The following is a 24,383-nucleotide window of genomic DNA, read 5'->3' on the forward strand; positions in this document are numbered from 1 at the left end:
TAAGGAGTCCTGAGCCGCTGCCAGAATTTCGAAGTTAATTGTAATGATTTCTGAGGATCTAAGAGGAAGGAGTGGGCTGGGCCCTAGGAGGGGCTGAACTCTGAAGGCTCTCTGCCTGCCTGCCTGCCTGCCTGCCGGGTGGGACCCAAGTCTCCCTGGCTCTGTGACTCACCCCAGGGTGGCTGAATCAGCTCCTCAAGTGTGTCCACAGGACTTCTAAAGCCCTGAAAGAAAGGGAAGTCTGTTTATTGAGAACGCACTTACTGTTGCTGATGGTGGAAATACATTCCTTTGTTTATAGTACTTGCAGCCCTGGAGGGAGTTTGATACACATTTTACAGACAGGAGTCCAACCTGCAGGTGAGGAGACCTGGGCAGGTTCCAGGCCAGGCCTCCCCAAACCCCACCCTGGGCTGCGTGCTTACCCTCAGAGGATTCAAATTCTCCTGTTCCCTGAGGTTGGACAGGGGCGCCTGAGTTTTCAGCGCCTTGTCCTCGAAATGTTTTCTGGGCCACGTCTCTTCATTCTGTAACAGGCCTGTGATCTTGTCTAGGACAACTCTCCATAATACATCAAGTGAGCCATGCCACATTTGCACAATTTTCTAGCAACCACGTACAGAAAAGAACAGATGAAGTTAATTTTAGTAATAGATTTGATGTGACTCAAAACGCCAAACTATTACCATGTCCAGACTATATCCACACTACGATCATGTTAACAGTTGCTGAGATATTTTACATTTCTCAGGAATCCCGTGTGTGTTTCACACATAAAGCGCGTCTCAATTCAGATAAGTTGCTGCCTGGCTGGCAGCTGCCCGACTGGACCACGCAGAGCTGAGACAAGGTGCGAGGCTCACCCAGCACAGAGGCTCCGCTCCAAAGCCCGGGAGGGAGTCTGGGCTGGAAGGACGCTTCCCCAGAGACGGGACAGTCCCGTCCATAGAGAGCAGGGCATCACTGCAGTGTGAGCATGCTTCTGACTGAAGGGCTGCTTGTGGGGATGACAGCCACATGGCCTCTGTGTCCACCAGCGGCTGCCACCGCAGGAAAACTGTGCAGGAAAACTGCCAGATGCTGAACCGTGTTTGGGCAAGGATAACGTGTCTTGGCAGGTCTCCTGGCTATTGAGGATGGAGACCCCAGCCTGTGATATGTGTGTGTATGCTGCTGCCAGAGACCTTCTCTCCTAAATGCCGTTTTCAGATGGGCTGGGGGGGCGGGGGCTGTGACGTGCCTGCGGAAACAGCCCTGAGTGAGCGCCCTTATATGGGGATTCCCAGACTTCAACTCCACTTGGAGCCAGATAAGTGACAGGGCAGACTTCTCTTCCAGCAAAGCAGAAAGTATTTTTAAAGGTTCTCGGAATTTCCCCTTCATCCTTTTCTTCCTGTGGTTCTGCCTCCTTAGTTATCTTTGACCCGCTTCACTTCCGTCTCAGTCTTTCCCCGCCGTGCTCACTGCATCTAGTTGTTGTCGTCGTGTTGAGCTGTGTGAGTTCTTTACAGATTTTAGGTATGAGCTCCTTGTCACATATGTGGTGTACCCAGACTTTCTCCCATCTCTAGGTTCTGCTTCACTCTAGATTGTGTCCTATGCCCCACAGAAATGTTTAATGTTGATACAGTTCCCACTGCCTGGTGTTATTTTTGTTGCTCTTTTTTTGGGGGTCATATCCAGTAAATTGTAACAAAATCTAATATTATGGTTTTTCTCCTGTGTTTTCTTCTGAGAGTTTTATCTGAGCTGTTTGGAGTCAGCTTCTGTTTGTGCCATGAGGTTAAGAGTCCAGCTTTATTCTTTTGCTTGAATGAATGCTTGAGTACGTTTTTCCCACCATTTGTTGAAAAGACTGCACTTTCTCCCACTGAGCAGTCTTGGCACCCTTGTTGAAAATCATTTGACTGTATCAGTCAGTTCACTTCAGTCGCTCAGTCATGTCCGACTCCTTGCGACCCCATGAATTGCAGCACGCCAGGCCTTCCTATCCATCACCAACTCCCGGAGTTTACACAAACCTATGTCCATTGAGTCGGTGATACCATTCAGCCATCTCATCCTCTGTCATCCCCTTCTCCTCCTGCCCCGAATCCCTCCCAGCATCAGGGTCTTTTCCAGGGAGTCAACTCTTTGCATGACGTGGCCAAAGTACTGGAGTTTCAGCTTCAGGATCAGTCCTTCCACTGAACACCCAGGACTGATCTCCTTTAGGATGGACTGGGTGGACCTCCTTGCAGTCCAAGGGACTCTCAAGAGTCTTCTCCAACACCACAGGTCAAAAGCGTCAATTCTTCGACACTCAGCTTTCTTCACAGTCCAACTCTCACATCCATACATGACCACTGGAAAAACCATAGCCTTGACTAGACGGACCTTTGTTGGCAAAATAATGTCTCTGCTTTTTAATATGCTATCTAGGTTGGTCATAACTTTCCTTCCAAGGAGTAAGCATCTTTTAATTTCATGGCTGCAATCACCATCTGCAGTGATTTTTGAACCTAAAAAAATAAAGTCAGCCACTGTTTCCACTGTTTCCCCATCTATTATCCCATGAAGTGGTGGGACCAGATGCCATGATCTTCGTTTTCTGAATGTTGAGCTTTAAGCCAACTTTTTCACTCTCCTCCTTCACTTTCATCAAGAGGCTTTTTAGTTCCTCTTCATTTTCTGCCATAAGGGTGGTGTCATCTGCATATCTGAGGTTATTGATATTTCTCCCAGCAATCTTGATTCCAGCTTGTGCTTCTTCCAGCCCAGCGTTTCTCATGATGTACTCTGCAAATAAGTTAAATAAGCAGGGTGACAATATACACCCTTGACGTACTCCTTTTCCTATTTGGAACCAGTCTGTTGTTCCATGTCCAGTTCTAACCGTTGCTTCCTGACCTGCATATAGGTTTCTCAAGAGACAAGTCAGATGGTCTGGTATTCCCATCTCTTTCAGAATTTTCCATACTTTATTGTGATCTACACAGTCAAAGGCTTTGGCATAGTCAATAAAGCAGAAATAGATGTTTTTCTGGAACTCTCTTTCTTTTTCTGTGATCCCGCAGATGTTGGTATATTGATCTCTGGTTCCTCTGCGTTTTCTAAAACCAGCTTGAACATCTGGAAGTTCATGGTTCACATATTACTGAAGCCTGGCTTGGAGAATTTTGAGCATTATTTTACTAGCATGTGAGATGAGTGCAATTGTGCGGTAGTTTGAGCATTCTTTGGCATTGCCTTTCTTAGGGATTTGAATGAAAACTGACCTGTTCCAGTCCTGTGACCACTGCTGAGTTTTCCAAATTTGCTGACATATTGAGTGCAGCACTTTCACAGCATTATCTTCCAGGATTTGAAATAGCTCAACTGGATTCCATCACCTCCACTAACTTTGTTCGTGGTGATGCTTTCTAAGGCCCACTTGACTTCACATTCCAGGATGTCTGGCTCTAGGTGAGTGATCACACCGTCATGATTATCTGAGTCGTGAAGATCTTTTTTGTACAGTTCTTCTGTGTATTTTTGCCACCTCTTCTTAATATCTTCTGCTTCTGTTAGGTCCATACCATTTCTGTCCTTTATCGAGCCCATCTTTGCATGAAATGTTCCCTTGGTATCTCTAATTTTCTTGACTGTATGTGGAGGGTTTATTACCAGCCCCGAGTTCTCTTCTATTGGTCTGTGTGTCTGAACTCTTGTCAGCACTGCACTGTTTACATTAGTGGAAGTTTGTAGTACGTTTTTAAATCAGGAAGTATGAGACCTCAGACTTCATCTTTTTCAGGACGTTTTGGCTTGGGGCGAGGGGCGCGTTCCTTGAGGTTCCTGTGACTTTTAGAATGGATTTTTCTATTTCTGCAAAAGACATCATTTTCTTAGGCTCTTTGGAAAAAGGGCCTCATTTTTTCCCATTCATAAATAAACTGATGAAAATATGTGATAGGAAAAAAGAGCAAAAAAATTATTATTTAATGCTAGTTTTCAATGTACACCTCAAATACAGCTTTAAAAATAATTGTTTATTTCAGCAATTCTCTGCAAAGATGAGGGTTTTCAATGCCGCTTACTTTCCCTTTTTATAAAATACTTTTTAACTGTGCACATGCTGCTCGTCAGTGACCGTCCTCTGTGGCCAGGATGTAGAAAACACTTTGTTTTAATTAAAGTTAACTGACACTGAGGCCAGAGCACAGCCCCCTTTAGGTATTTTGGCTTGTTTGAGGGGGAGATTTATGAATCTTCCTGAACCTCAATTTCTAAGCCCAGGAAATGATTCTTAAATTCAGCCTCTTTAATCCATCCCATATGGGGCTTCCCCGATGGCTCAGCAGGTGAAGAATCTGCCTGCAATGCAGGAGACACAGGAGATGTGGGTTCGATCCCTGGGTTGGGAACATCCCGTGGAGGAGGAAATGGCAACCCACTCCAGTATGCTTGCCTGGGGAATCCCATGGACAGAGGAACCTGGTGGGCTACAGTCCATGGGGTCAGAGAGAGTTGGACACGACTGAGCGTGCATGGCACGGCGCTATGTCCCAGGCGGTGGGGTCCACAGTTGAGTCTTTCTGGAGAGGCTGGGGGTCATATGTTGAGGCAGGAGACCCCCTCCTGCCCCCATCATCAGTCTGGCTCTGTCAGCCCCTTCTTTCAGCCTTGAGATCTCACAGTGGTATGCTGCCAAACCCCGAAAGGTGTGGGCAGTGCTGTTAGCTGCACCGGTGAGTGTTCTGTGTGGTTAGGTTAGGTGGTTTCATCAGTGGTCAGGTCATGTGGAGGTGACAACATGCTGTGGAAACGAGGTGGGGGTAGCGGCCCTCGAGAGGGCATAGCTTGGTGTGAGATGATTATGTAACAAGTGCATGGGTTCAGTGCCCTGTCCCGCATCCCTGGTGAAAGTGCACCCAACGAGGACACGACGAGGATGTGAGAAAAAAGCCCAGAGGTGCTTGGAGCAGGTGGATGGGTCATCATGGTCTACATTTGACTTCCTGGGCACAGACCACCTTGAGGCTCTGTGGTGTGCAGACCTTTGTAGGAAAGTGCACAGAAGCACGTCCACAAACATGTTCTGATAACACAGAGGAGTCATTCCCACCCCCAAACAGACACAACTCATGATTGTAATGGTGACTGTATTTCTGAGGTTTTTCTAGAAGCCTTGTGTTAAATAGGGCAGTTAAAATATTGTGAATTCTTGACAGTTGAATAATCTGCCAATCTACCAGCACAGGCCAAGTTTGGTCCTTTCCAGCAGTGGCGTGTGTGTGTGTGTGTGTGTGTGTGTGTATCTGTGTGTCTGTGTGTGTGTATCTGTGTGTGTCAGGGTATGTGTGTGTGTGTGTTGTATGTGAGTGTGTGGTACGTGTCTGTGTGTGTGTGAAACAGGGACACAGCCTTCTGTGTGTGGGTGTGTATGTGTGAGAAATAGGGAAACACACAGCCCTCTGTGTGTGTGTCTATGTGAGAGACGGGAAAACACACAGTCGTGTGTGTATGTGAAATAGGGAAGTACACAACCCTCTCTGTCCCCCACCACAAACCAGGAGAATTTCCTTGTGTTCGTTTTCTTTCTTTCCCCTTTTCCATTTGCAAAGAGAAACATGGTTCTTTGGGGACTTCACTGGTGGGCCAGTGGTTCAGACCCCGCGCTCCCAATGCAGGGGGAATGGATCCAATCCCTGGTGGGAGAACCAAGATCCCACACTGCAAAAAAAAAAAAAAAAGCCACCAAGAATGCTTTTCTCTTAAAAGACTTCTCCCACATGTCCTCACACTAAGTCCTCAGCTTGTTCTTCAGTGTCCTGTTTATGGTGATAACTACCAGCTGTGAGTTCCTGCCCTGTGTCAGGCTTTGCCTGTCACCTCTGACCCCGCCTAACCCCTGCGGGGCTCACGTCTTACCATTAGGACTGGTGTGTAGGAAGCTGCTGTGGACCGCCCAACCAGTCAGCTTTCCAGTATATCAGTGACTAAAGTAAATGTCTACTCTCAACAAATGTACTTGTTTACAAATGGACTTTTTCACCAGGCAGATCTTAGATGTGATCTGAGGGGCAAATAAAGCTTCCTGCTGAAGAGCATCTCTCTCTGTGGGTGATATTTCCATGTTGCTGTTCAGAATGATGAAGGTAGCTGTCAGGGGAAGATGTTCTGGGGGTATTCTAGCTTTAACCTTTAATCTTGTAAAGTGGTTTGTCAGATTTTTTTTTGTCTTATCACAACTTTAATAGAATTGAAGGACATGTATGACTTCTTATAAGCTGGGAGGAGGGAAAAATCAAGGAGAAGCAGAGAGTGAAGAGGACTTACTTCCCTGGTGGTCCCGTGGTTAAGGCATCACCTCCCAGTGCAGGGCATGCGGTTCAGTCCCTGGTCAGGCAGCTGAGATCCCACATGCCTCTTGGCCAAAAACCAAAACAGAAAACAGAAATGATATTGTAACAAATTCAATAAATACTTTAAAAATGGTTCACATCAAAAAAAAAAAATCTTAAAAAAAGGAGAGAGTGAAGATGGACAGCTGGGCAGTGGGCATCAAGTGGAGGTCAGTGATGCTGAAACACCTGTTTGGAATTTTTCAGAGGATGAAGTCCTGAATGTCGGACACGACCGATTTGGGAAGAGAAGGGTGTGTCTGTTTCCTGAGCCCCACAGTCCTGTTCCTCTTGACTCCAGCAGCTGTGGTCTTCCTCTCTGTGTGGGGCGTCCCAGCTGGAGTGCTGCCCCGGCTGGGCTGGGCAGGTGTGTTTGGGTCAGACTCTGTCTTGACTCTATCATTTGTGCTGCTGCAGGCACCTTGGAAGCTGGGGGTCTGTCTTCTTGTTGTTGTAAACCCAGCACTCATCCTTGTGAAGGCTGTGATTGGGGGTCTTTGGAGCATTCACTTTGGGAACCTGCTGTCCGATATGTTGCTTAAGGAGTTAGCATCTTATAAAGAAAAATCTGTTTTCTCACGGTTATACAGTAAATGGTGTTCTATGTGTGTTTATCAGATGTGGTTCAGTCTGCAGGCCAAGCCTAGCCACAGCCTGTGAGCCAAGAATGGTTTTGACAGCTTTTAGTATCTGAAAAAAATGAAGGTGTGAAAATTACATGATATTCAAACATCAGTCTTGGGACGCAACCCAGCGTCTGTTTGCTGTCATCCAGGGCTGCCTCTGAGCCACGCGGGGGTAGTGAAAAGTCACAACAGAAGCCTGGGGCCCTCAGAGCCTGAAATAGTCATACTGACCTTTTCGGTCCAGTGGTTAGGACTCGGTGCTCTCGCTGCCAGGGTCTGGGGTTTGCTCCCCAACTGGCGGGCTGAGATCCCAGAAGCCCAATGGTGCTGCCAGAAAAAAAGAAAGAAAGAAAGAGTCTGCTGACCCTGCCATGGAGGTTAGCAGTCATGAAGACTCTGTTTGATGTTAGATTTTAGACATCACTGCATTCAGATCCTCTCAAGTTAAATCCAGTTCTGTGGCAGTGACCAGATAATAATGTACTTAACTATCAAACTAGTCCTCACTTGGTCACCATCCTCATGAGTGGACTCGTGATGACCGTGAACTTGCAAACTTCCTTCCTTCCTGTTCTGGAAGGCAAACTGGAGACTTGTCAGAGCACATGGGAGCTGACCTTGGTGGGAGAGGGAGGAGGAGGGGGGACATCTGTGGGATGTGGGGTGATCTGAATTGAGCCCAGCACATGGCAGTCAGACCTGTGCTCACCTATGGGAAGGTTTGTGTTTGTGTGTGTGTGGGCGGGTGGCTAATTTATGTCGTTCCTTTTTAGTGGGATCCCATTGTTTGTTGATTTCCCCATCTTATGAGTCTCAACTGGATGCTGAGTCCTGCTCCCACTGGAGGGACTGAGCCTGCACAGGCCTGGTGGCCGGCTGTGGGGTGCAGCCGGAATGAGGGGCAGGGCAAGCACCGCTGCACAGTCATCACACACCCCGCCCCACAGAGTGAGCAGAATGCAGTTAAGCCGGTGGTCTGCTCCCTTCACCAAGTTAGTGCCTGAGTGCACACAGTCAGTCTCACACGAGGACCTGTTTCTATACATCTAGTCAAGACCGCCGTGTGCATGCTCTAGGTTTGTCTCTCTCTGACCTGGGTATTCAGAAGAGAGGTGGATGTCTGGTAACGTCTGCTGTGATAAGCACCAGGTTCTGCACGTCAGCCTCACACTGTGGACCGGTGTCTGCTCACGGTTTCTTCTTCCTGCTTCTTCGCTCCTGGGTTTGGAGTCTACACACAGGTCCCCCACTCACCTACCAGGGTGATTGTGTCTGGACGCCAGCCCGTCTCACCTGGTTTTGCTGGTGTTATGACTAATTTAACCTTCCTATCTCAGTTGTATCTTACATTCATCCTTTTTTTCCCTACAGTTCATGTCCAGTAACTTTCTACATCACCTTTCACTGGGCTTCATAGCATAATGTTTTTAAATTTTTCGCTTTTTTCCAGGTTTCTTGAGATGTAATTGACATGTAACTTCATGTGACTTTAAGGTGTATCATGTAATGATTTGAGACACGTATATAGTTTTCCAACATGTTTACCACGATAAGTTTAATTAACCCACCCACGACCACACATAATTACCATTTTGTTGTGGTGAGAACATAAAATGTCTTCTCGTGAAAGGACTTTCTTGTATACAGTATTGTTAATTATTGTCCCCATGCTGGACAGCACATCCCCAAAGCTGATTCTCCTCATAACTGGAACTCAGCTCTACATCCTCTGACCAGCGTCTCCCCTCCCCCACCCTGGCCCAGTCCCTGGCATCACCCTTCTGCTGCTTCTGTGGGTTCGGTGTTGTTTGATTCCACGTGTAGGTGCGATCACATAGTACTTGTCTCTCTCTGTCTGATTTCATTTCATGTAATGCCCTAGCAGTCCATCCATGTTTTTGCAAATGGCAGGATGTCCTTTTTTATGGCTGAGACGCTTTCCTCTGTGTGTGTGTGTGTGTGTGTGCCTGTGTGTGAGAGAGAGAGAAATTTTCTTTATCTGTTCATCCAGCGACACAACCTTAGGTTGTTTCTGTGCCGTGGTCATTGTGAGCGGTGCTGCAGTAAGCATGAGAGCACAAAGCTGTCTCTGAGATCATGATTTCATTTCCTTCCAGTATACACCCGGACATGGGATTGCTGGGTGACACGGTACCTCTATTTTTAGTTTTCTGAGGAACCTCCCTACTCTATTCAACAGTGCTGCCCACACTGACATTCCCACACACAGAGCCTGAGTGTTCCCTTTTCCCCCACATCCTTGCCAACATATGTTGTTTCTTGCCTTTTCATAAAAGCATTACTGACAGGTGTGAGGTGACATTTCATTGTAGTTTGATTTGCATTTTCCTGATGAGTAGTGATGTGGAGCATTTTCTGTGTACCTGTTGGTCATCTGTAAGTCTTTGGGAAAATGTTTATTTTTTTCGTTTGTTTTTGTCTTTTTGCTTTTGAGCTGTATGCATTTTTTTAAATATACATCTTGGGTATTAACCCCTTATGTGACATGTGATTTGAAAATTTCTTCTCTCATCTGTACATTATGTTTTCATTTTTTATTGTTTCTTTTGCTGGACAGAGGCTTTTCAGCTTGATGTAGTCCCACTTGCTGACTTTGCTTTGGTGGTCACATGAAGAAAATCGTTGCCAAGACGGATGTCAAGTTGCTTTTCCTTTCTGATTTCTCCTGGGAGTTTACAGTTTCAGGTCTTATGTGTCAGTCAGTAATCCACACTGAGTTAATCTTCGTGCGTGGTGTAAGATGGGGGTCCAGTTTCCTTTGTTTGCATCGTGTCATGTTTTCTGTGCTGTCATCAAGCACCATTCACAATTGGTCAAACAGGCTTCTAGCATTGGTTACATGCAGAGTGGTGGACACTCAGGCTGTCACTGTGGGTTACTGTGCTGTGACGCTGCACCTGAGAATGAACTAACAATGCCCCTTTTCAGACTTGCATTTTCTGAAAATCGTGTGCATGTAATACCTCAAGGAGCCACATGGTGGCAGAAGTGGTGCTTCAAACCCTGTTGGTTTACAAACCTGTTCCAAGAGAAGGGTGCTCTGCATTTTCATTTTTTTTTTTTTTTTTTTTTCTTTTAATGAAAATGTAGAATGTAATGCTTCCCAGTGGAGCAGTCACAGAGTCAGACACGACAGAGTGTGCATGTGCATGCACACACATACACACAGAGAATTAAATAGGAGCCTCCAAATACCTATCACCCGCCTTAAATAAAGCGTTACAAAATACAACTGAATCACTGGGTGCACTTTACTGATGATTTTCCCTCCTACTTTTCCCCCAGGAGGAAACTAAGCTCTTGTTTATCCTTTTATTAAACACTTGTGTGATCTTAACAGTGCATATAGTTGTTCTGTCGCTGTCATGTCCGACTCTTTGCAACCCATAGACTGCAGCATTCCAGGCTTCCCTGTCCTTCACCATTTTCCGGAGCTTGCTCAAACTCACGTCCATTGAGTTAGTGATGCCATTCAACCATCTCATCCTCTGTTGTCCCCTTCTCCTGCCTTCAGTCTTTCCCAGCATCAGGGTCTTTTCCAGTGAATCTGCTCTTCATATCAGGTGGCCAGCATTGCATAGGATTATTTATTCTTTTTCAAGAAGAATCTTCCCCAACCAGGGATCAAAGGGATCCCCACGGAGGTCTCACAGAAGTGGGACCCAAGATGTGGCCGAAGAAGGTGGTTTTTGTTTTATTTATTTTTTCTTTTAGAAGGTGGTTTTTTCTTTTCTTTCTTTTTTTTTTTTTTTTTAAGTCATGTCCAACTCTTTTGCAACCCCATGGACTGTAGCCCTCCAAGCTCCTCTGTCCATGGGATTTTCTAGGCAAGGATACTGGAGTTAGAAGGTGGTTTTTATACTCATTAGACAAAGAAACAAATTTGAGAAGAGTTGCCAGGACAAAGAGGGGCTTACCTAGTGGCTCCGATGGTAAAGAAAGTGAAAGTCACTCAGTTGTGTCCGACTCTTTGCAACCCAATGGACTATACAGTCCATGGAATTCTCCAGGCAAGAATACTGGAGTGGGTAGCCTTTCCCTTCTCCAGGGGATCTTCCCACCCAGGGATCGAAGCCAGGTCTCCCACATTACAGGTGGATTCTTTACCAGCTGAGCCACCAGGCAAGACCCAAATGGTAAAGAATCTGCCTGCAATGCAGAAGACCTGGGTTCAATCCCTGGGTCAGGAAAATCCCCTGGATAAGGGCATGGCAACCCATTCCAATATTCTTTCCTGGAGAATCCCATGGAAAGAAGAGCCTGGCAGGCTGTAGTCCATAGGGTTGCACAGTCAGACAGGACTGAAGCGACTTAGCATGCATGCACACATGACAGAACAAAGAAGCGCAGGCTTTGGATGCTCAATTAGTGAAGAATCTGAACCGTTTGGCCCGGGGTTGGTCCCCTAAAGAGGCCGAGGGTTTGTTTGTTCAGGTTCTCTGTCTCCACTGATAAGCGCATCCTTTATGGAGGTTCAGCTTCTGCCTCGGGGGATGGAGGAGGGGTCACAGTGTCCCTGTTCTTAAGCACCTTTAGTTTAGAGCAATCCATGTGCCTTCGGGGAACATTTGGGCACAGTTCCCCCTGGGCCCCTCACTGTGTGTCCCTGGAGCTCCTGGGTGGGCTTGTCCACCTGGGAGATTAAGGGCAGACGTCCTGCTGACTGGTGGGCGTGAGCTTGGGCCCTGCACCCAGGGGCAGCAGCAGGGCTGAGTGTTGCTCCACATGCCCCCTTGGTGGCTGTGCTTGTCCGGACACCGACCTGCTTTGACACTTGGTCACCTCTTCTGCACTGCGAGGGTAGTGATGATCCATGGCTGATGGGACCGGGATGAACGCTGGATGGGCCGTGAGCTGTGAGCAGTACTTCCATCAGCTCCTCACACAGCACCACGTGGACACGTCTGTCTGTCCCAGCCTTTTCATTTGTAATCCTTTTTGAAAATCTTAGATTCAAAGTGGATTTAAATGCTGGCTTTCCACGGGCAGGGTTGAGGCAGAAGGGGTGCAGCCCGGGCTCCCTGTCTGGTCTGTCACCCCCCTCACCCCCTCGTCTCCCTAAATGCGCCCCCCCCAGTCTCTCCTCTGAAGGCTAGGCCTTCCGGCTCCCAGGTCTGTGAGAGGGGTCTTTGCAAAACAAGTTTGATCTTCTCAGGCCCCTGTGGTTCCCAGGCTCTTAGGATAAAGAGACCTTTGAGAGACAACCCCCCACCCACCCCCACCCCTACCTGACTCTCTAATCTCACCCCTGCCCCCTCTGTTTCTGATGGATGACTTTCATCGAGGCTCCCCAAGAGGAGGGGCACTTACTTTCAGAGGGACTGGCAAGCAGGTTAGGGACCGTGTTTTTGGTGACTTCTTTTCTGGACGGTGGATTCAGCCCTCTCACATTCTGCTCTACTTGACTTGAGTTTGAACCTGCTCATGAGAAACGTGGGGTCTGAGCCTTCGTGGATGAGGAAGCCAGTGTCTGGTGGGGAGGGAGTATGGACGGAGAGAGGGGACTGCTCTGCTCTATCAGGGAGACTTTGCTTCCCCAAAAGGTGATTACTCATGTGGTAAAATGTAAGCTGAAAAGGACTCGTTTCCACTGAGTTAAGTAAGACTGGTTGCAAAACAAAATTCTTCTCTCATCATACGAGGAGATTAATGGCCTGGCAGCGTCCAGCTGCTCAGGCGTCTGCAGCCTGAGGCCCCTAGTCTGGGGAGGGGGCCTGACGTGGGGCCCACCCATTGCTGGCCGGGAAGCCTGTGCAGCCTCAGCCCCCTCCTCCAAGGAGCCTGCCATGCGGGATGCTGGCAGCCCGTCTTCGTGGCAGAGGATTTAACCAGGTCTCTTCACTCCCCATGGCCTGAAGGGAGTGCGTGGAGCAGGCACACTGAGGACCTCGCTGACTCAGCTGAAAGGGAAGACCAGAGCTGGTGGTGTAGTTTTTATCCCGAAAGAAAGTGTTCATACTCATGGGAGGTGCTCAGCCCTACAAATACACAGTGTCAGGGATTCTTCAAGGAAAGTAGCATTTCCCGAAATCGTGGAAGGGATGTGCCTTTATGATTCTCATTTAGGTAATGCCACATGTTAAATGCAGAAGCAAAACAGGGTTAGGGTTAGGAGTTTCAAAGTTCCAGGGCGTTCATCTCAAGCTCAGCATCATCATAAACCTACGAGTCTCTCGGAATCAGTTGGTCAGACAACTAAAGCAACTAAGAGAACTTAGGACATGCCTGCTGCACGGTTACCTGGCCTTGTCGACCAGAGACAAGCTGTACAGCTTCTCTGGGAGGGCTGGTATCTGGTGGTGAGCAGGGTGGAGCCCCTCGCCCCAAAGCCCCCTGTGAGAGGGACCCCTGCGGTGATACTGAGCGGCGATTGGCCGGGTAGGGGGCGCTGCAGGGTTTCCCACAACCTTTGAGTGTATGTTTGGGAAGAACTCCCACAAATGGGGAGGACAGAGAGGAGGAGGGTGAGGCCAGAGGCAGAGATGAACTGGGAGGTGGGGAGAAGTTGAGGAGGACAGCAGGAACTCCCCTGAACTGGAGTCTGGCCGCAGCTGAGCTCAGGGCTCCCTCACCCAAGGCAGGGGGGTCCCTGTAAGTCCCCTGCCCATGCCCTGAGGTGGAGGCAGTATTGTGCTCACAGTCATTGCTGAGGCGCACTGGCCTTTATCAGACTCACAGATGGTCCATGACCCCCGAAAGGTGGGGCCCAGGGTCAGAGGTCAACCCACAGAGCAAGGCCTGGTGCACCGCTCCCTGGACCTTCCCGTTTAGTCATTTCATCCAAGAGAATAAACTGACAGAAGAGAGAGCCATCAGGTCCCAGGAGAGCCCGGCGGGTGGGCGGGCAGGTTCACAGAGCAGCCACCCCCTCTGGTGGGAGTTGGGAGGTGCCCCTCGGCAGCGTGTTTGTGAACCTTCAGCTTCTTGACAGCTGATGGGCAGTAAAGGTGGGGGCAGGGAGCCCGGGACCTTCATCAGGTGGGAGCACTGCCCTACTCTGAGAAATGAACTTCCGGTGTAGACACCCACGTGGCCTCCCTCAGTACCAGATGCTTAGACAGTCCTTTGAAATTTAAAACTCTTTTTAAATAGCCCTGATCTCCACCCAGGCCCAGTTGACAACTTTCTGTGGAAAAGCTTGAAAGGAGGGAGCCTGGGGACGGGAGATGTCCTTGTCTCCGCCTCCTCATGCACTCCCCCTCCCTCCTCCCACGAGGGAACCTTTGTTGGGGGTAGGTCACCCCAGCTGCACACCCTTCACTGCAGGTCCCAGTGAACTTGGGGCAGGGGGACAGCCCTGTCTCTCACAGTCTGGTGTCAGTAAGATGACAGTGGTTAAAAGACCTTTGCCCAAAACCTCAGGATTTAATTTTACCCAGTTGGTAACATATATTAGCATCAGTTTACTGAAATTTCTATTTGTCAGCACAGCTATTTTAAAAGTCAAAGGGCATAAATTGTTTCGGTTTGTTTTACACAACGTTTTTTTTTCCTGTTCACATCCTTTTAACCTTAGACTCATCACCTACAGGATTCATCCTACACAGTAGGTGTTTCCTGTCTTGTCAGCTTTACTAGTTTCCAAGCCCTTTTTCCTTGTCAGCGGGCTGCCTAGATCCTTTAAAAGGTCTCTTAGAAATCAAGCTCTGTAACAGAGACTCACAGACTTAGAGAACCGATTTATGGTTGAGGAGGAGGGAAGAGACAGTTAGGGAATTTGGGATGGACATGTGCACACTGCTGTATTTGAAATGGATAACCAACAAGGACAGCATGGGGAACTCTGCTCAATGTTATGTGCCAGCCTGGATGGGAGGGGAGTTTGGGGGAGAATGGATACATGTATATGTATGGCTGAGTCCCTTCACTGTTCACATGAAACTATTACAACATTATTAACTGGCTATACCCCAACACAAAATAAAAAGTTAAAAAAAAAAAAAAGAAAACACCATGAACAAAAAACAAAATCAAGCTCTCTTATTTACATTTTCTTATAGATACGTATAACTGTGTTATAGTCCTATGTTGAGGCTTCTGTGTCTGCAGTGGCCACAGTAATTGTGTTTTATTCATCAGGCATCTTACCTGTTTTGACGCTTAGAATCAAAAAAAAAAGATTGTTTCTCTGCATTTTTCACCTGTCATGGCGAAAACTATAAGAATTAGACACTTTAGGAATCCTGATTTGAGGTTTCTATTACTGTAAACTTTCAACTTTTCTGTATTTTTTTTTGGTCTCAGAAGGATTCTAGAGCTTTGTACAAGAGGTATCTTCTATATTTTTCTCATATATTTTGAATGAGCGGGACAGTGAAAGTCCAGAAGGTATGCAGCTGTCTTCTGCTGCTCTGCTCAAGGCCAAGGCTCCCATTACCAGTTTTTCTGTGTCTCCTTCCAGAGAGAGGAAGAGCTACATCTGTCCCTTCATTGTTTTTACCTTTCATCACTAATTAAATCTAGAGTGGTAACAATATTACTTGGGCTTCCCAGGTGGCTCAGACTGTAAAGAATCAGCCTGCAGTGTGGGAGACCCAGGTTCCATCCCTGGGTCTGGAAGAGCCCCTGGAGAAGGGAATAGCAACCTGCTCCACTATTCTTGCCTTGAGAATCCATGGACAGAAAAGCCTGGTGGGCTACAGTCCACGGAGTCGCAAAGAGTCGGACACGACTGAGTGACTAACACACACACAACAATATTACTATTTCCCCAATTCATCTTCTTTAAAACTGGATATTGCATTTTGATGGCAACTGTAGAAAGTCGTGTTTCCAGTGGTGGTGGGACCAGGGTTGCAGCCCCAGGGAAGCCAGGGCTGCGGTGCAGAGTGAAGGAGTGAGACCAAGAAGAGACCCTACTTCCATGGGATGCCCCAATACTTGGATTCACAATACATGTCCTTGTATAGAGGGGAGTATGTTAACCCTTTGATGCTTGGAGTGAAAAGAACTTTCAGAGCCATTCTGCTCTCAGCCTGGAGGAGATCCTGGCAAAAAGATGCTGACACAGACAGAAACTGCCGGAACCACAAAGCCAGGCTGCTGGCTGAGAGCAGGAGTGACCTGTCCTGAGAAGAGGCTGAGTCAGAGCTGCCTGCTGTCTTGCTGGCGTCCTGCAGGGCCGGATGACAAGGACGTGTCCCTATTGTCTATCACCCATTCTGCAGACACCCACCTACACTCTTCACCCCAGGAACCAGACCTGCCCTCCTGCCTTGGGGTCAAACATGCAGGGCTCCAGGGTACCCAGGACAGTTCTGGGTAGACTGTGGGCATCTGAGGTGAGGGGACCCCAGGCAATCCTGGGTTGAGACAATCCCCAGATGGGGGTTGGTGGAAGAAACCACTTTCGTTTCAGTTATGAATTTTTGAGTAACATTTAATGGGGGAGGAAAGAAGGCACTTCCTTCCTTTCTAAAGAGGATTTAGAGTTCAGTGGAGAGGGAGGAACTGGCTGCTGCCTTGAGAACTGAGCCTTTTTTTTTTTTTCTTTTCCTAAGGAAAATGTTCCTAGGAGCTCCTGATGACCAGGCACTTCTTGACACCGACAGCTGCCTGTGAAGTGTTGGTGGGTTTCTTGGCAGATAGAACAGGGCAGGAGAACAGGGCAGGCCCCTCCTCTAGTCGCTACCTTTCAGGGACTTTTCAGCCGGTTTTGATCAGAACGATGCTGGTAGGATTCATGCTGGCGCCGGTGTGATGGCTCACCGCCGCCAGGCTTTGCCTGTTGGTCAACACGTGAGCACCAGGTTTCCCCCCCCCCCCCCGCCCCCCAGGTGCAGGCGGAGATAAGCCCGGCCCAGGGAGGGGGTGCGTCGGGGAAGCAGGAAGCGCCGGGCAGGGCGCCGCCGCCCCAGGCCTCTCCCTGGGCCAGGTGTGCGCGTGGGACGGGACGGTCTCAGGTCTCCGTTGGTGCCGAGCTCCGAGGGTCGCGATCGGGGTCGGGGGCGGGCCCTGGAGGGTCGGAGCATGACGGCCTTACAACTGAAAGAGCTCTCGCAGTCGGGGCTCTACCGCCGGAGGAGGGACCGGCCGGACAGCCTGCGGCTCCCGGGGCCGCGGGAGGAGGCGCTCAGGTGAGTGGAGCCGCGGGGACGGGGATGGGCAGCGTGAGCCCGGCGGGTCTCAGTCCTGAGTCCGCTACCGGTAATGGTAGAACTGCCGGCAGTGGAGACGTGCGTCCCTTTGGCTTCTTAGGACGCGTTTCAGAGGAGTTTGTCTCTGCTCTTTAGGGGTGAGGTTTGTGGATGGTGGCTTGGTGGGGGTCGGGGTGGCTTCGAAGGTTCTTTGTTACTGAAATGGATTTCACAGAGGAAGGCAGAGCAACTTCTGAATGTAATCTGGCAGAGAAGGAAGGATCGCAAACCCCCAGACCTTTGTAACTGAGGAGCTTAGGAGTTTTCTGTTTCCAGAGTTAACTTGCCTCAGACAACGCATGTTTAGTTTTTGTTGCCCCTACTGAATTTCTTTCTTAGGTTTTAGGTTCTGAAAAGCCCCTGCCACATTAAGCTATGGGTTAAACTGCTGTGTTCGCTGTGAGGAGTAGGAGCTCTGTCTGAGGAAACCCTTCTCCTGACACCTATGCTGGGCAGCACATCAGTGTGTCTGTGGACCCTCTGTTCATGCATTTGATTTTTCCACTTAGATGTGGGAGGAATAAATACATTATATACTATTGCTCTTTCTCCTGTGGATTTATTTTTAGAGTTTAAGTTATTTAACTTAAAAAAAATTGACAAGGAAGCGCTTTAAATATATTAAATTTGTCTACAAACTTACCACAATAACTGTACTTTGGGAGGGAAACGTTTATTTGAAAACTGTCCACTCTTGTCTGCATTTGAAGAAAGCTGCAGCATTAAGCGTTAGTCGCTCAGTCATGTCCAACTGTGACCCCATGGACTGTAGCCTGCCAGGCTCCTCTGCCCATGGAAGTCTCCAGGCAAGAATACTGGAGGGAGTTGACGTTTTCTTCTCTAGGAGATCTTCTGGACTCAGGGATAGATCCCATGTCTCCCGCATTGCAGGCAGATTATCACTGAGCCACCAGGGAAGCCTGGTGTTGACACCAACATTATTTGGATTTTTTTTGCTATGACATCATGTGTCTCTTAGCTGCATTCAGTCGTCTTAACTTTGAACTGACTGGTTTAAACATATTTTTTGTTGTTATTGTCTGCGCCATGCAACTTGTGGGATCTCGGTTCCTTGACCAACTGTGGCCCCTGCAGTGAAAGTGCAGTCTTAACCACTGGACCACCAGGGATAAGGATGAAACAGGTTTAGTGGGAATGTTGAACGCCTTGTGCTTGACCAGAGAGGCAGGTGGTCACAACCGCTGAAATGAACTCCAATCTACTCTTGCTCTGAGAGCAAAAACCTTTGAAAAATAGTTTAATTTCAGATTTGAGATCCTAAAGAATTTACCTTTTTTAATAAGTTATATAAAACAACATTTGAGATCAGCCATCTTTTATTTATTTTCACAGTTGCTAGAGTCCCCATGAATGAGCCTACCTGCATGTCAGAGGGGCTGGTTACCTGTGTAGTCACAGAGGCCTTTGAAACAATGTGGTTATTTTCTTTTGTCTGGAGTTTGCGTTACCGGAAGAAGAGTCATTCTTTAAGGTGTATTGCTTGTTGCCTTGGGTTGAGGGACCGTGTTTCTGTTGATTTCTGCTGTGTCGTCCCCTGGTGATAAGAAGGGATTTGGGCTTCTGCCATTTCTCTGTCCCCAGGTGCAGAGAAGTGACTGCGTATTTTAGGACTGCGAGCTTAGCCAGGAAAAAGTCCTCTAGCAATTTAGAGAGGCAGGGTTTTCACCTAGTTTTATAGGAAGCCTGTGTGTAGTATCAAGTCAGGCTCCTTGGGTAATAGGGGTGGGGGGGCTGACTTTGAGGTTAGACACGCCCAGTTCAGGCTACTGGGTCAGGAAGTCTAGATGAACCTCAAGAGGCTCCTCTTTAAAACAAGGATAAAGATCACTACCGTTATTCAGTGTCATTTATTATCTCATAAACCCTCGCCACTGGCTTAGCAGGAGGTGGTGTTGTCCTGTGAATGTTGCCCTGTGTGGGTTACTCACTCAGCTGACACTCATCAGGTGCCTACTTGTGCGCCAAATCAAGACACCGGGGATGAATGCCTACTGTGTGCTGGGTCGAAGCTGGGCCACCCTGAGACACCAGGGATGAATGCCTGCTGGGGCGCAGAGTCGAGGTTGGGCTGCCCAGGGACACCGGGGATGAGCACCTCCTGTGTGCAGAGTCAAGGCTGTGCCACCCTGGGATGCCAGGGTCTGGGTCCCAGAGGGTCACCTGCACGTGTTCCTCCCACGAGCTGCTGCTGGACTGAGCACTTGTGACACTGGGCTCCTCCGAGTTGCACAAAACCACGCTCACTCTGACCCCCACACACCTGTTTTCTTGGCATGATTATGGATTCGGGCAGAAAAACAACCAGAGACTAGCCCGGCTGTGCTCACTGCCAGAAGACGTTTTCCTTTTGGGTTGAAACTGAAGACTGTGCTCTGCAACAGGACGCATGTGTCTAAAGAGCACACAAGAGTCATGAAAGTTCTTCCGACCTCAAACTGAAACTGTTTAGAACAGAAGCTTGTGAAAGGCTTTCCTGAGAAACACTGCCTGTATCCACTTTAGACAGAAATGTTCTTACGTAAAATCTACTTTTAGAAATAATCATGAAGTATGTTTCACATTCATACAGAACAGTGGTCGCATCAGCTTCTTAGAACTGCCATAGCAAGTACCACACAGCCAGGGAGGCTTCAAATGCAGAAATGTGTGGTTCTGTGGAGACTCGGGGTCAGAAATCAGCCGGGCAGCTCCCCCAACGGCTGCAGGGGGGTCTTTCAGTCTGTCTGACTTATTGGGCATGACTGTGCATCCCCCTGTGGCTGTGTGTCCCCCTGTGGCTGTGTGTCCCTGCGTGGCTCTGTGTCCTCCCTGTGGCTGTGCGTCCCCCTCTGGCTGTGCATCCCCCTCTGGCTGTGCGTCCCCCTCTGGCTGTGCGTCCCCCTGTGGCTGTGTGTCCCCCTGTGGCTATGTGTCCCCATGTGGCTTTGTCTTCCCGTGGCTGTGTGTCCCTTTCCGTGACTGTGTCCACCCCCCCCACCCTGGGCTGTGTTCCCCCTCTGGCTGTGTCACCATGTGGCTGTGCCTTATATGGCGTCTTCCTCTCTGTCTTTTCCATCTTTTCTCCCCTTGTAATGAAGAAGCCCAAGCTGGAATCAAGATTGCTGGGAGAAATATAAATAACCTCAGATATGCAGATGACACCATCCTTATGGCAGAAAGTGAAGAGGAACTAAAGAGCCTCTTGATGAAAGTGAAAGAGGAGAGTGAAAAAGTTGGCTTAAAGCTCAACATTCAGAAAACTAAGATCATGGCATCTGGTCCTATCACTTCATGGCAAATAGATGGGGAAACAGTGGAAACAGTGGCTGACTTTATTTTTTTGGCCTCCAAAATCACTGCAGATGGTGATTGCAGCCATGAAATTAAAAAACGCTTACTCCTTGGAAGGAAAGTTATGACCAACCTAGATAGCATATTAAAAAGCAGAGACATTACTTTGCCAACAAAGGTCCGTCTAGTCAAGGCTATGGTTTTTCCAGTGGTCGTGTATGGATGTAAGAGTTGGACTGTCAAGAAAGCTGAGTGCCGAAGAATTGACGCTTTTGACCTGTGGTGTTGGAGAAGACTCTTGAGAGTCCCTTGGACTGCAGGGAGATCCAACCAGTCCATCCTAAAGGAAATCAGTCCTGGGTGTTCATTGGAAGGACTGATCCTGAAGCTGAAACTCCAGTACTTTGGCCACCTCATGCGAAGAGTTGACTCATTGGAAAAGACCCTGATGCTGGGAGGGATTGGGGGCAGGAGAAGAAGGGGACGACAGAGGATGAGATGGCTGGATGGTATCACTGACTTGATGGACATGAGTTTGAGTAAACTCCGGGAGTTGGTGATGGACAGGGAGGCCTGGCATGCTGCGATTCATGAGGTCGCAGAGTCAGACACGACTGAGCGACTGAACTGAACTGAACTGAAGGGCACCAGACATGTGGGTGTCACACCTGCCTGTTCCAGTGCACCCTCAGCTTGTGCCTTAGTTAAGTTTGCAGACTCTCCATTTCCAGGAAGGTCACATTCCCGGGTACCAGAGTCAGGATATCTGCACGTCTTTTAGGGGACAGAATCCCACCCGCAGCAGTGTTTTTTCCCAAAGAGTAAAGATCATCCCGGTGTGCAGTTTTTTAGAAACAGCTTTGTTGAGGTGAAATGAATGAGCTCAGTAGATGTACAGTTTAATATGCGACTGGATCAGTTTTGACAAGTACCACCGTCAAGGTCATGCAAGTCCCCAAGTCCCAGCCTGCATTGGTAACTCTCCTGCATCTCTAGGAGCCTTGGCCACTGTGGTCACTCTGGCTGCATTTTCATCTTCTAGGGTTGTGTATAAATAGAACCATTCAATCTTGTACCCTCTGTTTTCTTTTGACTCTTTTAACTCAGCATCGTTGTTTTGAGACAAGTCCACAGTGCATGACTTGAGATCATTCGGGACTGCTAAGGTGTTGTCCGCTTATACATTTACTGCATTTATTCGTTGAGGGTTGAGTGGTGTCCAGGTCTTGGCTGTTTCAAATGAAATTTGCATGAATGTTCACATACAAGTCCTGTGCTTTCCTTTCAATTGCAGGGAAAGGCGGGGTTGTTTGGTGGGTACACACTCAATTTCTTGAGAAATGGCTAAACTTTTCCAAAGAGGCTGTACCATTTTGTATTCCCACCAGCGGTGTTCCAGGATTCCATTCTCTCCGCATCCTCCCCCAAACTTGATGAGGTCTGGGGCCTCAACTTATAGCCTTTGTGGAGCATGTACTGATGTCTCCTTGCATTTCTTTGACCATTTGTGAAGTTGAGTGTTGTTTCTTGTGTTATTTATACATGATATCCTGTATCTTTTTTGGCAAAATAACCATTCAGTTTTTGCCCATTTTTCACTGTGTTATTTCTTACAGTATTCAGTTGAAACAGTGCTTTATGTATTCCAGATACAGGTGCTTTGTCAGATACCTATTTTGCAAACATCTCCTCCCAGTCTGTGACTTGTCTTCTTATTTTTATAAATGTCCTTTGAAAAACAGAAGTTTTTATTTTTATCTTTTTTAATCTTACTTATTTATTTATTTTTGGCTGTGCTGGGTCCTTGTCGCTGCGTGGGTTTTCCTCTAGTTGTGGAGATGGGAGGCTACTCTCTACTTGCGGTTTGGGGCTTCTCTTTGCCCTGGTTTCTCTGGTTGCAGAGCACAGGCCCTAGGAGCTGCAGCTCCCTGGTTCCGTAGTTGTGGTGAATGGCCTTAGTTGCTCCTCTGCATGTGGGATCTTCCTCGATTAGGGAGCGAACCTGTGTCTCCTGCATTGGCAGACGGATTCTTTACCATTGAGCAACCAGGGAAGCCCAGAGGTGTTTTTTTTTGTTTGTTTTGTTTTGTTTTTAAATTTTGATAGTTTATTTATCTTTATATAAAGTTTTTGCTTTTTCTGTTCTGTTTATGAAATCTTTCCCAAACCCACAGTGGGTAAGATTATTAATAAATAATTTCCATATAAATATAAAATGATGAATCTCTATACCAGCTTGGCCTCTCTCGCGGTTCCCAGCTCTTCTGGCTGTGAGGGGTTCTCAGAGGGTGCTGCGCTGTTCACAGAGGAGGAAGGGCCTAGAAGACCCATGGTTGGCGCTTTGGGAGCTGAGCGCGGCTGCTCCCCGAGTGTTCAGAGTGAACTCTTGACTACTCACTTAGGCCTCTCAGGTTTAGGCTAAGATTTCTTACCTGACAGTCAGAATACACCTGATCATATCTTAAAAGTTAGAAATTTACCAAGGGTGAGCTCCTGTGATGCCTGTTGAAACAAAACGGAATTTTTCTGCCTCATTGATAATTCATAGAGATTTGCCAGAGAAAATAGATTTTAAAAGCTAAAAAATATTACATTTTGGGGGGAAGATCCCCTGGAGGAGGGCACGGCAACCCACTCCAGGATTCTTGCCTGGAAAATCTCATGGACAGAGGAGCCTGGCAGGCTACCATCCGTAGGATCGAAGAGTCGAACACAGCCTGAAGCGACTTAGCAAGCACGCGCACATGACATTTTTGTGTCATAATGAATATACTGCTTAAAACTAAAACTAAACACGATAAGAATAGCCTGCCTTTTATCTTGCCTGAATATTGTCCTCCTGCCCCAACGTCTGTGTCAGAGCTGGGACCCAACCAGGAATCAGAGCACAGAGTGTGTGTGCTGACCTCTGAGTCTCTGCTGCCAGCTTTAGTTCTCAGTTCAAGCACAAAGACGTTGTTGGGGCAAGACTGAGATTCTGCAGTGGTTTACAAATTTTATTTTATTTTATTTGCCACACTGCACACCTTGTGCCCAGGGGTTGAACTCAAGCCCTCAGCAGTGAAAACGCTGAGTCCTAACCACTGAATCCCCAAGAGTGATTTGGACTCTGCACTTCCACTGCGAAGGGCCTAGGTTCCATCCCTGGTTGAGGAACAAAGATCCTGCAGGCCCCGTGTGGCAAAACAAAACAAAAAAAGCGCCTCTCTGGAAAATTTCGGTAACATTTCCAGATGCGAAAAAACATATTCTTTGTTTCATGGTGAAAACTAATGTCAGTAATCTAGGCTTGGAAGGAAAGTTATGACGAACCTAGACAGCATATTAAAAAGCAGAGTCATTACTTTGTCGACAAAGGTCCATCTAGTCAAGGCTATGGTTTTTTCAGTGGTAATGTATGAATGTGAGAGTTGGACTATAAAGAAAGCTGAGCGCTGAAGAATTGATGCTTTTGAACTGTGGTGTTGGAGAAGACTCTTGAGAGTCCCTTGGACTGCAAGGAGATCCAACCAGTCCATCCTAAAGGAGATCAGTCCTGGGTGTTCATTGGAAGGACTGATGTTGAAGTTGAAACTCCAGTACTTTGGTCAGCTGATGCGAAGAGCTGACTCATTGGAAAAGACCCTGATGCTGGGAGGGATTGGGGGCAGGAGAAGGGGATGACAGGATGAGATGGTTGGATGGCATCACTGACTCAATGAACATGGGTTTGGGTGGACTCTGGGAGTTGGTGATGTACAGGGAGGCCTGGCGTGCTGCGGTTCATGGGGTCGCAAAGAGTCAGACACGACTGAGCTACTGAACTGAACTGAATCTAGGCAGGGTTGGAGAGCAACTGATGTTTTGTTATTTAGTTGCTAAGTCATGTCTGACTCTTTGCAACTCCATGGACTGTAGCTCCTCAGGCTCCTCTGTCCAGGGGATCTTCCAAGCAAGAATACTGG

General features: G+C 47.9%; 1 protein-coding gene across 5 annotated transcripts in view; it reads left to right on the top strand.

Annotated features, from left to right (window-relative positions):
• The window catches only part of LIMS1 (LIM zinc finger domain containing 1), an 81,062-nt gene that overhangs the window by 31,602 nt on the left and 25,077 nt on the right, over positions 1-24,383 (top strand). Inside the window, exon 1 of one of the 5 annotated variants that reach the window (XM_043917894.1) lies at positions 16,882-17,088. The exons of 3 other annotated variants lie outside the window; for them this stretch is intronic. In XM_043917894.1, coding sequence (XP_043773829.1) covers positions 16,982-17,088 — 107 coding nt within the window. In that variant the 5' untranslated portion in view covers positions 16,882-16,981. Of the gene's footprint in view, positions 1-16,881; positions 17,089-24,383 lie in introns of those variants that run through there. One more of the 5 variants, XM_043917895.1, reaches the window with a different exon arrangement.

This window comes from Cervus elaphus, chromosome 11 (assembly GCF_910594005.1).
Source record: "Cervus elaphus chromosome 11, mCerEla1.1, whole genome shotgun sequence".
Classification (NCBI taxonomy): Eukaryota; Metazoa; Chordata; class Mammalia; order Artiodactyla; family Cervidae; genus Cervus; species Cervus elaphus.